Source organism: Felis catus, chromosome A3 (assembly GCF_018350175.1).
Source record: "Felis catus isolate Fca126 chromosome A3, F.catus_Fca126_mat1.0, whole genome shotgun sequence".
In the NCBI taxonomy this organism is placed as follows: domain Eukaryota; kingdom Metazoa; phylum Chordata; class Mammalia; order Carnivora; family Felidae; genus Felis; species Felis catus.
In genome coordinates this window covers 41,667,929-41,682,631 of record NC_058370.1, presented here as the reverse complement: position 1 = coordinate 41,682,631, position 14,703 = coordinate 41,667,929, and the positions used below count along the sequence as shown (strand labels likewise).

General features: G+C 41.5%; 1 protein-coding gene across 5 annotated transcripts in view; it reads left to right on the top strand.

Annotated features, from left to right (window-relative positions):
• The window catches only part of KIF16B (kinesin family member 16B), a 288,745-nt gene that overhangs the window by 243,830 nt on the left and 30,212 nt on the right, over positions 1 to 14,703 (top strand). For 4 of the 5 annotated variants that reach the window (XM_045053906.1, XM_045053901.1, XM_045053903.1 and 1 more), the window contains one exon: positions 10,867 to 10,950. The exons of the other annotated variant lie outside the window; for it this stretch is intronic. In XM_045053906.1, the coding sequence (XP_044909841.1) occupies positions 10,867 to 10,950 (84 nt within the window). The remainder of the gene's footprint in view (positions 1 to 10,866; positions 10,951 to 14,703) is intronic. 5 annotated transcript variants of the gene reach the window in all.

Genomic DNA, 14,703 nt, shown 5'->3' with positions numbered 1-14,703 from the left:
AGTCAGTAGGCCTCAAAATTACTGATTTCATTTTTCTAATGGCTTTTATTTCAATCTTTTTGTCTTTAGAATATGTTTTATTTACTGAATTGCAGAACAAGCTTGTCATTATGTTTCTCTCAGGCCAAAGAAATGTGCTGTTTTAGCCTCATTTGTTTGTTTCCTGTGTTTTAGTCTGCATAATCACATTTCATAATTATACAAAGTAGGCCATAAGGGCTGTTAAGTTTTCTTCCAGTGTTCTCCAGGCCTTACCATGTCTTCCACAAATATCCAATTTATTTGATCTCCGTCATCATTTTTAACTTAAACGTACAATTTTCCCATAAGAGCTCAAATATCCTTGCATCATTTCCCACTCCTGCTGCAAAGATAATGGTTGTAGCAGGAAAAGATACCATTTTAAGGGATTTCTCATGAATACTGCATTCCCGTTTGTATCTGTCCTTTTTCTATTCTACAACCTCTTGAAAAGTACTGTGCTTCATGATTATAAATCCGGCCCTATTTCCCTTCTACATACCTTTGCCTTTCTTCAAATAAGAATGCTGTGAGGATTTTGCAGGAAGTCAGGACATGCCTCAGAGGCAATGTAGCCAAGTATCTCCGTGGTATCCAAATGCTACTCCTTCTTACTCAGCATACAGAGATTTTCATCATCAGTACTTGAGTTACAGAATTTCAGAGCTGAACAGAAACTTAAAACATCTTAGGTCAACTCCTTCATTTTAATAGGTGGTAAAACTAGGTTTTTTTACATCGCTCGAGAATATACCAGCAGCTCCGTGCTGAACTGAGACTTCAAACTCTGATTGCCCCAAATCCCAGGTTATTAAAAGAAAAAGACATATGGTGCTAATTTAACTGTTCCATTAAATCTGTAAAGAGAATAATCACTTTTTATTGTTTCTATAAAGATGATGCATGCTCATTTATAAAAATTTCACGTAATACAGAGAGAAAACAACAGATTGCCCCAAATCATTCTCTAAATATAATTAATGTTACTATTTAATGAACATTATCTTACATACTTAAATGAATAGGCACAGATAAAAGGATGGATATATAGATTGATAAAAAACTAAAATGGGAAAAAGAATGAAATAATTTTATAACATTAGGGTCATTCTAAATATCGTATCTTTAGTTGCAAACAGTAAGTTTAATTTTACTTGAATTTGTCAGAAGTGAAAGAAAATGAAATTGAAGAAATTACTGAACTTCAAATTAAATGTTGCTCCACAAGAAGTTTTAAGTTCTCTAAAATATATAGGACTTTAAGAAAAAAGATTATAAACAAACATTAGAATTTAGTTGCTAGTTTTCAAATGTGTTTCTAGTTTACAAATGACCAGTTGTGTTTCCCTTTTATGAATGACCAACTGACTCTTCTAACAAAGTTAAGATCAGTACACTTATGTTTACTCCCATCTCCCAAATTTTAAGTCATTTTGTATTATCTTTTTACACTGTCAAGATATATAGCATTCACATTCTTTTATACCTAAATTCATATAATTATATATTATTAAACATTGTACATAGACGTATATAATTATATATTATTAAATGTTGTGATTTTAAAATTTTTTTAACATTGATTCACTTTTGAGCGACAGACAGAGCATGAGTGAGTGGGGTGGGGGCAGAGAAAGATGGAGACACAGAATCTGAAGCTGTCAGCAGAGAGCCCGACACAGGGCTTGAACTCACAAACTGTGAGATCATGACCTGAGCTGAAGTTGGATGCCCAACTGACTGAGCCACCCAGGCGCCCCTAAATATTGTGATTTTAAATAGAGGGGACATTTACTTTACCATAATTTCTTCATTCCTGAGATCTTTATATTGTGCTATCTCTTGGTTATTTTTTGATCGTCCAGTACATTTTTGAAAAGATACAGCTTGATGTGTTTTACCAGAGTTCTTGTGTGCTTGAGAATGTCTCTCTGTGGCCTGTGCACTTGAAAGACACTTTGGTTAGGCATAAACTCTTCGGGTCATGTTGACTTTTCCCTTAGCACATTTCATTTTGCATTGTCCCTTACTCTCTATACTACATGCTAATCTGTGTTTTCATTGTGTTCATTCTAGGTTTGTTTCTTCTACTGGGGCTTTCATTCTAATAAGTGTTTTTTGCTTTTTCCCCATTCTTTGTGGAGTGCTTCTGGCCCACTTTTTTTTTTTTTTTTTTTCTCTGTTTTTTAGTAGGTTGTGGGTAGGGAGAGGTAGATAGTGAGGGTGTGGTGGTACTGATTTTTCAATCAACTTTTTTTTCTTTTTCTTTTTTTTTTTTTTTTTTTTGGCTTGTCAGTTTTTGCTGAAAGCTGGACATGGTGTATTGGATGAAAGGAATTGAGGTAGATAGGCCTTCGGTGTGAGGTTTTATGTTCATTGGCTAGAATCCAGGCTGTGCTTGCTGTTTGCTGTAGCTGTGGTATCAGAGGCTACCATTTTCCCAGGTGCCCTTGTTTTGGTCTTCCTGGTCTTTGGGTTTGGCTAAAGACTTCTTCAGTAGAGCCTGGGGCTTGTAGCTCCTTCCGCTGTAATCAGGAGGCCTCTTGATGTGGTGGTGAGGTGCGGCCAGAGAGAAAGGGAAAAGCCTGCATTGGCCTTTGATCAGGTGTCCTCTTGTAGTGAGCCTGCTGTGGGGCATTTTACTTTCCCCAGGTTTGGTTATCCCAAAGCGCTTAGATTCTGGTACAAGTTTCCCTTGAGGGCAGGCCATGTGAAGGACAACAGAGAACTTTGGGTGTATTTCAGAATGATTACTTTTTCTCTCCTGCTGGAAAGTAGCAGATTTTTCTCCCATCTCAGGATGAGAACCTGGCTGGACTCCTGGGGGTAAAACTAACAGAAGTGTGCAGACCCCACACGTACCCAGAGTTTTTAACTCAAATACTAGTCTGTACTGAGCCTCCAGTAATTCACCAGTTACAGTTTATTTATTTTTTAAAGTTTATTTACTGAGAGAGAGAGAGAGAGAGAGAGAAAATGAACAAACGGGGGAGGGCAGAGAGAGAGGGAGAGAGAGAATCTCAAGCAGGCTCTGCACTATCAGCTCAGAGGCCTGTGTGGGGCTTGATCTCACGAACCATGAGATCACGACCAGAGCCCAAATCGAGAGTTGGAGGCTTAACCCACTGAGCCAGCCAGTGCCCCTCACCAATTACAGTTTAAATTGTTCCTGCCTCTCCTGGATCCAGCTACAGGCTTCTGCACCCAATAGGATATGGTTCTCAGTCTCTTCCTGCTTGTCTCTCTAGTTTGGGGACATTAGTTTGCCCCATGACCTCAGCTCTCTGATGGATCTATGAAGAGCTGTTGATTTTTAGTCTTTTCAGCTTTTTTCTTGTTGTGAGGGCAAGGGTGATGGCTTCCAAGCTTCTCAACGTGTCAGATCACAAACCAGAAGTCCTATTTGAATCGTTTTAGATTTATAGCCTCCCGTTATTAACACCTTACACTACTATAGTACATGTGCCACAACTAGTGAACTAATATTGATCCATTATTATTGTTTACATTTTTGAGATTTTCTTAGTTTTTACTTAATATCCCATTTCTGTTCCAGGATCCCATCCAGGAATCTGTCTTACATTTTATTGTGACACTTTTTTATACTTACCTGATTTTGATGACCTTGACAGTATTGAGGAATGCTCGTCAGGTATTTTACAGAATGCTTCCTGTTGGGATTTGTGTGATGCTTTTCTTGTGATTAGAGCTGTGGGTTTGGGGAGGAGAGAACTACAGAGGTAAAAGTGCCATTATGATCATGTCAGATGAAAGAGACAAACACTGTCCGTGGGGCTTATCACTGTTGATACTGATCTCGATCACCTGGCTGAGGTTTCTCCCAGTTTCTCCCCCGGAATGTTACATGGCTTCCCTCTTTTCTACACTTACTCTTTGGAAGGAAGTCCCTGTGCACAGCACACATTTTAGTCATGGAGAGGTATGTTCCACGTCCTTCAGGGTGAGATAGCCACAAGTTATTTGGAAATCTTGTGCGTGGAGGGCTTGTCTTTCCTTTCCTGTGTCTGTCTTTATTCAGTTGTTTGCTTGTCCGGTCATATTTTGGCTATAAGCCAATACTAGTTTTTTTGTTTTGTTTTTTTAAATTTTGTTTTCAGATTATTTCATCTTTGGCCTTTAGGAGCTCTTTCAGTTAATGCTTGTGCTCCTTTGTAACACTCCGTCTTTGTGCTTTGAAGTTTCTGGGTACTTCCTTTCGGGCACTATGAGATGCTTCAGGCTTAGCTTACATCTTCCCTGTCCCAGTCCTTGAGTCAGCCATTTCTCTCAGAGCTGGCTCGCTTTTCCACCCCTCTCCCCTCGCGGTCTCTTCCTTCAACCTGTGTACTTCTTCAGCTCTTCTTTTGAGATGATTTTTGTGGTTTCTGCAAGACCATGAGTAACTTCTTTCCTTTTTTTTTTTTTTTTTAAGTTTCTTTCTTTTAAGAGAGAGAAAGACAGCATTTGCAAGTGGGGTAGGGGGAAGGGCAAAGAGAGAGGGAGAGAGAGAATCCCAAGCAGGCTCCGCACTGTCAGCATGGAGCCCAACATGGGGCTCGATCTCACAACCGTGCGGTCATGTCCCAAGCCAAAGTCAAGAGTCAGATGGGCGCCCAGGTGGCCCGTGAGTGACTCCGTGTCTGAACCCCTCTGGCTGTCTCTGGCCCGTTCTTCATGTGGTGGTGGTTCTTTATCTGCCTTTGCTTACATGTCCCTCATCCTCCTTCTCACCCCTACTCATTTAGTCATCGTACCAATCTGGGTTCCTCCTAATGGCATCTCATCTTTCAGTGCAGTGGACTAATGGCTGGGGGAACAGCGGCGTATCCCGGGGCGAGGGGAGGACAGATACTGGCGATGATGAAGGCAGCAACCTACTACGTGCCTGACCTTCTGCCTGGGATTTTTCTGAATCTCTTTCCACCAGTTTTGTCTTTGTGACACATACTGTCTTCCTTTCTGGTGTTCGTGAGGGCTGTGGGGTCGCTGTGGGGTACACGCTTGGCCTCAGACCTTTCCTCTCCTTAGTAGTGTGAGCTTCCCCAGGTCCTTCCCCACCCCCACAGCCCTTACCTGCCTTCCTCTCGCTGCGGCTGTCCCCTGCCTTTTCCTTGTCCCCAGATTTAGCCCTTTAATCGCAGTGTAGTGGGCTGCCCGAGAGTTTGCATGCCTGCCTTGGTGGGCAGCTCATGATGCCTGCAGTCTGGGGGCGAGGTGAGGGTGGCCCCGGCAGCTCCCCGTCTCCCCACCCCCCACAAGCTTTCCCTGGGTGCTGCCCAGGCTGCAGGGCAGAGCCCTGCCACTTTCCTAGTTTGGAGACACAGTGTTCCCTTTCATCTCTTCTCTTGTTTTTCGTGCTTTTGAAGGGGAACAAATAAACCTCCGCCAAAATAAATATAATTATTTTAATGGAGGCACTATTTTTTTTTTTTTTTTTTTTTTTACCTTCAACCAGAACTGTTCCCTCACATCTTATCGTTTGTAGAAAGGTTATTTTCTGGTAGAATCATACTTTCCAACACGAGACACCCTCTCCATGAGAGTTATAAGGGGGAAATCATGGCCCTTGTTCTTTATGAAAATGAAAGTGTAAGGAAAGTCATTTTTCCCTCGTTGCTGAATCCCAGTATGTTGATAATTTGTATATGAATCACATTTATCTGAGTCGCTCTCGAATTTAGTTACTGTAAGGAATATAGAACTTAAGGAACTATGATTTTTAGAAACGTAGGACACTGTATTTCCTTTATCACAGGTTACAAAGGCGATCAAAGAGGACATTGTCCCCCGCCTACAGATTGCCATTCACTGTTCCTGACAGTGTCTCTCGTGGAAATCAAATCTAGACCATCTGCTAGATTAAAAAATAAGTCGATAAAAATGAAAGTTTGTGAATATAAAGAACTTGAAAAGAAATAAAAACGTCCAGCGAATATAATTTATCTTATTTACAAATTTCTGTTTAACATGAGGAAAGCAAGCAAGCAAACAGAAGATGCTGATGTACGTCAGACATGAGTAGAGAAATCAGGGACAGTTCGGAACCGCCCCCTTTCTAACCCTCTCTTGTGTTCTTGTTGGAAATGTTACTTTTCAGACAGCAACACTTTCAGCACAATGGAAGAGTTTTTCTTTTTTGTTTGGCGTGTTTATGTGTGTTTGTTTTTTGTTTGTTTGTTTTGCCCATTTGTTTGTCTGTTTTGGCTCTCCAGGCACTTTATTTAAACTGACCAGTGGCTTTGTTGATCTTGGTAAATTATCCTTTTTAAAAAATTTAAGTAATTCACAATCCAGCCATGAAACCTACGGAGGATTGCTTCTGCTGTCTGTTTTAACAGAAACGAGGCAGTCACTTTGTTCTTGAAGAGAGAAAAAGTTCAGGTTTCTTCTCTGTTCTAGAGCTCTAAACTCTTCTAAGGATTTTTATAATGTTGCTGGTTTTTTTTTTTAATATAATTTATCGTCAAATTGGTTTCCATACAACACCCAGTGCTCGTCCCAAGTGCCCTCCTCCATGCATAATATTACTGTTTTAAGAACGAAGCAGTAATTCCTGTCTCCTTCCCCTAGTGCAGGCAAAGACTGTGATGGTCCCTTTTCCTTATGGAGGATGGGCTGATTCAGATGGCCGAGTGTGGCTCTATGTTCTGGGTCAACAGCTATTGGTTCCCAAATGGCTTTCTGCATCACCTGGCCCCCATTCCCAACTCCTCGGCTGTTTCACCGTCGTATACTTTTTAATATTAGATACTTCTAGTTTAGTATTATTTTTGAGTAAGAGAAATAGCCTTTGAAAGAATATCGGTTTGATATAGCCCACTGACAGTCCATCAAATGAGAATACTTACCCTTGGCAGGTAAAGCAGATGGAAATGTATCTTTGCCCTAGTGGTCGCTTAAAAATGTCAAAGTTTTATGCAGGGTTTAACCAGATGAAATTGCTGATATTCAACCATTTTTAACTTACAAAATTGGCAATTTCATCTCATTTAGCCTAAGAGCTTATAGATAGCAAGGCTTAAACACCGGTGTTAAGATTCTCTAAAAAGGAGAAATGAAGGTCATTTCCATTCTATCTAGAAGGAAGAGAGTTGGAGAGCTGTTTCTGATGTAAATATAATTATTTTAATGGAGGCAGTATTTTTCTTTTATACTTTGTCTCACAGCCTTGCCTTTCTACTTTAATTTGCTCTGTGCCCCAGCCCCACCAAAAGCACATGGACCCACTAGTGTGCATTTCTATCATGATTCATACTGGAATTTCTGCCCCCGTTCCTTCCTCTCTTCAGCTGTGTATAAGGATAGCCACCGTTATTCCCAGTTTTTATTGTGAGAGGAGTAAGCTGACAGGAACGGACTAATCTCATAGGACCAATCCCAGGATGGACTTCTGGGAGCCTGCCTCCCAACCCAGCCCCTTTCCTGTTACCCCCACTGCTGTTGCTCTCCCACATGTTCCCATTCCCTTGTTGGGTACCAGTCTTCATGGGGTTCTGTTCACAGCTCTTGGGACTGTTGGCCACTGCCTAGCAGCTACACATCACTCTTCTGGTTTAATATTCTTAAGAAGGGGTTACTTTTTTTCTTCTGAATCCTAGGTCCCAAGGACTTGAAAGGGGTTTTTCTGTACATTGCAGGCACCCTCTACAGCACTGTTGTGAAACACTCAGAGTCAGCGCTGATTCCTTGTCTCAGCCACGCCATGACTGTTTAAGTCTAGAACTAACTGTGTTTCCTGGTCTCTGAAGTTAAGTGGTTGAATATTATAGTCCTCTGATTATATGCCCGAAAGTTGTTAACAGGTGTCCTTTTCTTCTTAAAAATCTGAACGACAGCATTACACATACTTTATACGTGCCTGTTTCACAGGGTGGTTATTAACAGCACAAAATTTTATCCTCCCTCTCAGAATAGAGTATTGCTGTTGACAACGAGGACAGCTAAATGCTTGCTCCCCACCCGGTTCAGCTGCCTCAAGTCCTGTTAGTGCCCCATTTCTGATTGAGCACACAAACGTGACTATAAATTTCCCCTGGCAGAAACCACATCACCTCATCAGCCATATAAGAAAATGACAAAACAACCAACTGTGACAGCATGCCTGCCAAGGTTTCAGCATCAGTGCTGGGGGGAAACACACTTGTACAAGATAAAATCGGGGCTAGATAAAGCCCAAAAGACAAGCTCTGGTGTACCTGTCTTCTCGAAACTGCAACAGCTGGGAAGTGTGTTTTTGCCAGCGAGGCCAAGGTTCCAGAAAACCCTTTGCTCCCTGAGGCCACATCACCAGTCCAGGGATGGAGAGAGGGTCCAAGAGGATGTGGCATGCTGCTTTTCTTGTAACGAGCAGATCTCTAGCAAATCGTAACAGTAGCTAAGGTCCATCTGTCATTATTTCACTACATCTTCACAGAAACCTGGGGAAGTTTAGGATCGTTGTCCGCCGCCTTTCCGCAGGGAATATTTAGGCAGAGAGAAACACAGCCAGTCAGCTAGATAGTGGTCAAGCCAAGATTCAGACTGGGTGTGCCTTACCTCAGTACCCAAGGTCTTTCACTTTACCTTGAACTGATTTTAAAGCTCCGTGTCATCACCAAAATTGGAACGTGGTGAGAGTAGGAGGAGAAGAGGTGCTCCATGCCACCCACCCCAAGTTTTCTCTGCTTTGGTACAACGCTAGAGTGTGAAAGGAGTAAACATCTTGCCAACCTCAGTTAACTTTAAAAAAGGACATTAAGGGGGCGCCTGGGTGGCGCAGTCGGTTAAGTGTCCGACTTCAGCCAGGTCACGATCTCGCGGTCCGGGAGTTCGAGCCCCGCGTCGGGCTCTGGGCTGATGGCTCAGAGCCTGGAGCCTGTTTCCGATTCTGTGTCTCCCTCTCTCTCTGCCCCTCCCCCGTTCATGCTCTGTCTCTCTCTGTCCCAAAAATAAATAAACGTTGGGAAAAAAAAATTTAAAAAAAAAAAAAAAGAAAAGGACATTAAGTCCTCAAAGATACCTTGATGAGAGTTAACAAGGAGAATTGCTATTAATAAGAAAACAGAAGATACCTTAGATACCTAATAAAAGATGACAAAAGAGTTGAGCAGACACTTCCCCACAATGACCAACCAGATGATCAGGGAGCATGTGAAAGTGACACTCAACGTCATTAGTCGTTAGGAAAATGTAAACTGAGCCACAGTAGAGATCACTGCCCACCCAATGGAATTGCAAAGACAAACCAGAGATGGACCAGATATTGGCAAGGATCTGAAGCAACTGGATCTCTCAGTCCCTGCTCATGGGAGTGTCAGGTGGTTAAACCACTCCAGAAAACCATTCGGTAATTCCAACACAGCTGAACACTTTCATACCCTGTGACCCAGCATTTTTACTCCCAAGACTCTGACCAGCAGAAATCCCTGCATATGTTCATCAGAAGGCCTTTGGGGAAAATGTTCATAGCAGCACAATTCCCAATGGCCCCAAACTAGAAACTAACCAGTAGCCCAGTAACACAAGACTATTAAACAAATAAATGGTGGAATGTTCGCATAATGGAATACTGTGTAGCTACAAGAATGAGCAAACTATTGCTACACACAGCAAGGTGGATGGATCTCACAAACATGAGGTAGGGTGGTGAAGGCAGACACCAAGGAGTTCATAAAGCTCAAAAATAGGCAACACTGAGCCTCACTGTTAGAAGTCAGTCAGGCTAGCGTCAGTCTTTGTAGAGGGCGGGAGAGCAGGGCTGCGAGGGGATGCTTGGCGGGGCCTACGGTGCTGAGCATGTTCTCTTTCTTGATCTGGGTAGTGGCTTCAGTGTGTTGAGATGTTGAAAATTTACCAAGTTCACTTATGTGCACTTTACGTATATTCTTCTACTTTAATACTGAGTTTTTCAAGCACTAAACATATAGGCACCGGTTCTTAATTTTTGACTGCCACTGTGGTAATAAAAATTTAAATCAACTAAGAGATTTACATGTGTATAAAACAGGGATTTTGTGACACACTGTGACATATGTTTTGGAAGAAACGTTAATTATTTTCTTGATAATCCTTCATCAGCCTCTCAGTTTGTCTGAACCCGACAAGGTGAGGAAGGCAGGAAATAGTGAATTTCACCAACACCAGCAATTATTGCTCCGCTTAGCATTCATTTGACCAGAGCAGCACTGGCTGGTCAGGTGCTCATCAGATTATGGAGTTCTTTCTTGCCTCACGGCCTATAATAAAACTTATCTTTTTATTACGATTTTAATACCTCCAAGAAGAGAAGCACAAAGAAAATAACCATGAAATCCCGAGACCTGGCTAAAAACAAATCCTAAACTTTATTCTGTAAAGAACAAGGAAAAGATTCAAAGAGAGGTCCTCCCTTCACATGGGAATTCTTCATTTGTAACCATAGCTATAAAAAGGCAATATGGAATGTTTAAGGAACCTGAACAATGGTCTCAGAATGTTTTACAGAATGTTCCAGTACTGTGCAAGGTAAGCTTTCATTCCTAGCACAAAAATAATTGAATTCTAGCGTGAGGAGGGGACTAAAAGAACAAACTTGCGTTTTAACAAAACTTGGGAAACACCCATCTGAGACAAAATATTGGGACTAAGACCTGTCCTTTCTCTGAGTTCCCATCATCTCTCCTCCTCATTTGACCATTGTGGAGTCCTACCCTGTCCGTTCAAGGTCACGCAGTAGATTAGTGACAGAGTAGGGGAGGACCTACCATCTTTAAATTTCCAACCTCTTCCTCTTTTCACCCCATGATAGAGACTGCAGATAATAGATAAATAAAAGCCAAAGGTCGTAGGTATGATATTAATGCATCTCTTATAAAATATGTATTTCAGCTTGCTACCCTTGAGTTCCCTCCAAAGAAACTATTTGGAAACAAGGATGAACGAGTGATTGCTGAGAGGCGAAGTCACTTAGAGGTAACAGAATTAAGCTTTGCTTTCTCCGTATAGAAAATTTGCCATCTGATTGACCAGTGAGAATTGTTCCTGTTACACAAACACTATGGCTCTTGTTCACGGATGTGAAGGTGTTGTTTCATTAACAGCAGAGGTGGCTGCGGAACATCGTAAAGTAACGACATCGGTTTACTTAAAATGTCCGTCCTTAACCTCCCTCTGGTGTAACAGAACGTTTTTCCGGCTTTGAAGGAGATCACATTTCTTCTAAGGGTTAGGAAGCAGGCTGTGGGTGAGAGCTAACGATTCGCAGAGACAGATGGTCTGTAATACAGATTGAGGTACAAAAGCTTGCTGCAAGAAGCTTGAATTAATTAACTGAAGATAGATAGTATTGCATTATTGTTACTTTTTTGAGAGAGTTGGAAGCAAAAAGACACATACCTATTTTGGTCATGGTGAGGCTTTGTTTGACTTGTTTTAATTTATTCTTCTGAGCCAGCTACATATAGAACTTTGGCTCAGCACAGCTTGTTTTTCTGAGTGCCTCGCTGCCAATACACATTGTTGACTGCTTTATGTAGTTTGTATTCCTTTTCAAGATAGAGTTGCTTATTTGGTTGGAATCTAACGCTGAGGCTGAATCTAGGTGCTAAGGCACGGTCATAGGTATCCTGGGTTATATCTCCTGCCGTTGTGCGGTTTTGCCTGGCTCGTGTCCCTTGCCACTGAGGCGGGCAGGATAAAATTACAAATAGCTGACTGCAGTCTCATGTCAGCAAGCTTTCATGGGGCCTCTCAAATTCCTCTGTGCTACTTATTTAAGAGGAATAATAATAAGACCTGTTGCAAATGAAATCAAGTAAGAGAAGGCCCAAGAGAGCCCCTCCTGAATCATGAAGTGCTACACCAAAATTAGGTTCTATTCTCATTCCTGGTGACAGCCAGTTTGAAATGACTGCCCATGGGATCCACTTAATGCTAGTGAACCAAGGATTAGGGAAACATCCAGAGGCTGGAAGGTCCAGTGAGAGCAAAAGAAGGGGAGAAATGGGAAACTAAAATTAAAGATTAGGAGATTGTGGTCCATCAGGGCAGCTTAGAGTTTTGAGATCCTCATATAGAATCACTCTGAGGAAAGAAGGATTTTCAGGGTGTAGCAATCCTTCCTGGCATTTGAGTTATACTGGAGGAATGATGCGTTTGAAGAGGTCCTGGGTCTATGAAGTCTGAGCTTTGAATGAATCATGGTAGGTTTCTAAAAATCATCTATGAGTTGGCATGACCCTGATACCCAACTGAAGGGCTTGCCTTCAAGGGAAAGGTCATGGTGGTGAGCCTGCTTGATCAAGTTCTCTTAAAGGTTTGCTTTGTATCATACAAAAAATGTACAAATAATGATAGAACTGGTGATGGTTTATTTATTTTTTTTACCTAACCTTTACCCCCTTCAGTTATCTAGACTTGTTTTTAATGGAAAGGTGGAGCATGATAGTGTATAAAAACAAGTTTATAAACCAACAGGAAATCGACTATTATCTTTCCTAGCTTCTCAGGGCTCCTGTTGAATTCACACGGTGCCCGGCTGTGCCACTACAGATTGGGCATCTTGTGTGTTGAGTATTTGTGAGCTCTGCCCTTGGTGACTCGTGTCTTTCCATTCCAGGTTTCAGGGTCAGAGCACAGCTCGGGGGCCTCTTTCATTCCTGGTATTTAGGTGGGCCCATCTTTGTTCTTTCTGTGCCTCCCACCCAATCACCTAGCCCTACTAAGCCATCAATTGTTAATGAACAGAATTCTGTATTGATGTCTCTACCTATACAAGGAGCCATTCCATTGCCTGTGACTATTATTTACCTGTGGCTTTAACCTTTAAAGAATGGATTCCATGCCTCGTAGAAATAGGCGCATTTTAAATTAAATGCATTTTCCTCATGCTGACGGTTAAATCTTAGAGTATTATGTCCTTTTCAAGGAGCAAGGATAATTCAGTTTCACTTTAGTGGAAAATTAATCTGAGATTCTTGAGTTAATTTCCCACGACTATTGTATCTTTTTTTTTTTTAATCTAACATCAGAAGCCACCATTTGATTTACTGTATTTTCATGTGAAAATTAACATAATTACTTTCCCTGAGTTTCTGTTCGATTTAATTCAGTATACATTTACTTAATTCCTAATACATGCTGGAGACAGTGCTAGGTATTATATAGAATAATTTCTTTCCCTCTAAGAGCATATATTTAAATTCCTATATGAAACTTTACCTAGAGATAAAACTAAATACATAAATATGTACAGAAAAATGGATTTCAGTAGACTACTTTTGTGCTAATACGCTCTATATACGTAGTTTTGCTCAAATGAAATTATCTGACAATTTTTTAAAATCCAGAAACGCAACTTTATAAACCTCCTCACCCTAAGTAGGCTGTATAAAGCGGTGTTTTAAGCAGGCATTCATTGGGCTTTGATCTGCCTTTCTTTTAAAATAGTTCCAAGATTTAGAACTTGTGTTTAAGTTTATAGGCAGAAAATATAAAATATTTTCATATTAAAGACATAGACACCACGCTGGTTCTTCCCAAGCTATGTAACCTGTTACAGTACTTATCTGTAAAAATGATGGGTAGTAACAGGAATTTCTAACCGTCATGAGGTGTTTTGGAGGTTGAGTTTCTTACTTTGGAAAGAATGATACTAGCTGTGTATGTGGTGGTGATGACGATGGCAGTGTGGGAGCCTGAGGGTTGTAGCCTGGTTATATTGCACCATAAAAGGTAGAAGTGAGTAAGAAGGCGATGATGGTCGATGGAGGGGTATAAATATGGCTTCCAGTGCTAGCTCTCACTGATAAATTTGTATGTGGCCCACCCACACAAAGTTATTGGGCCAGCCCTAGTTTATACCTGGAGCCCCATTTTCCAGAATCTGGCCTGCTATTGCTTTGCATCTCAAGCTCGAAAGCTGCCCAGCACTTTTGCTCACAAAGAGCCATAGAATCTTTGAAGGTTTGTAATGTGGTGTGTAACATTGCTTCCCTTGAGGCCCTGGAGGAACCAGCACAGTGTAGGTGTACGTGTCCTGGGCAGACCCTGCCATCAGGCAGTCAGAGGATTATGATGGCAACACTCCCCATGTGTGACATGCTTCCCAGGCTCATACATCCCTTTTTGTAACTTGGACAGCAGCCCAGGAGACATATGCTGGCAGGTAAGATAGTGGAGGTGACAGGAAACGAATACATCAGTCTCCGCCTGATGAATTATTTTGAGCAGAAAGGTTCTGTTTACTGTATTTGAAACCAGGTACCATTAATATTAGGCTGAACCATAAGAAACTGCCATTGTTGTAGGTCAAAGTGACAAAATATTGGCAGAATCCTCTGCTTTCACATAATACTACTGCTATCTTCCATTTACCTGGGCATTCCCTAAGTACCAGGCATAAACAAAATGCTCATATAACATGTCATCTTCTACCCCAGTTAGCTTGTGAGGTGAGCTCTGTTATCATCTCCATGTTGTAGGCAAGGAGATCTAGGAGGAGGAGGGGGACCAAGAAGGTCCCACCACCAGTCACTGACAAAGCCTCAGCTCACACTACGGCGTCTTTCAGAGCAAGCCCCTGTCATAATAATCAGCATGCTCGAAGTTTGGAATGGAATGGAGTCTTCCTGTAAAGGAAATGTCTTTTCCTTTGAGGAAACATCATCTTCCAGCATTACACCACAATGTTAACTAAGATCCATTGCCTCATTATTTATTCTTAAA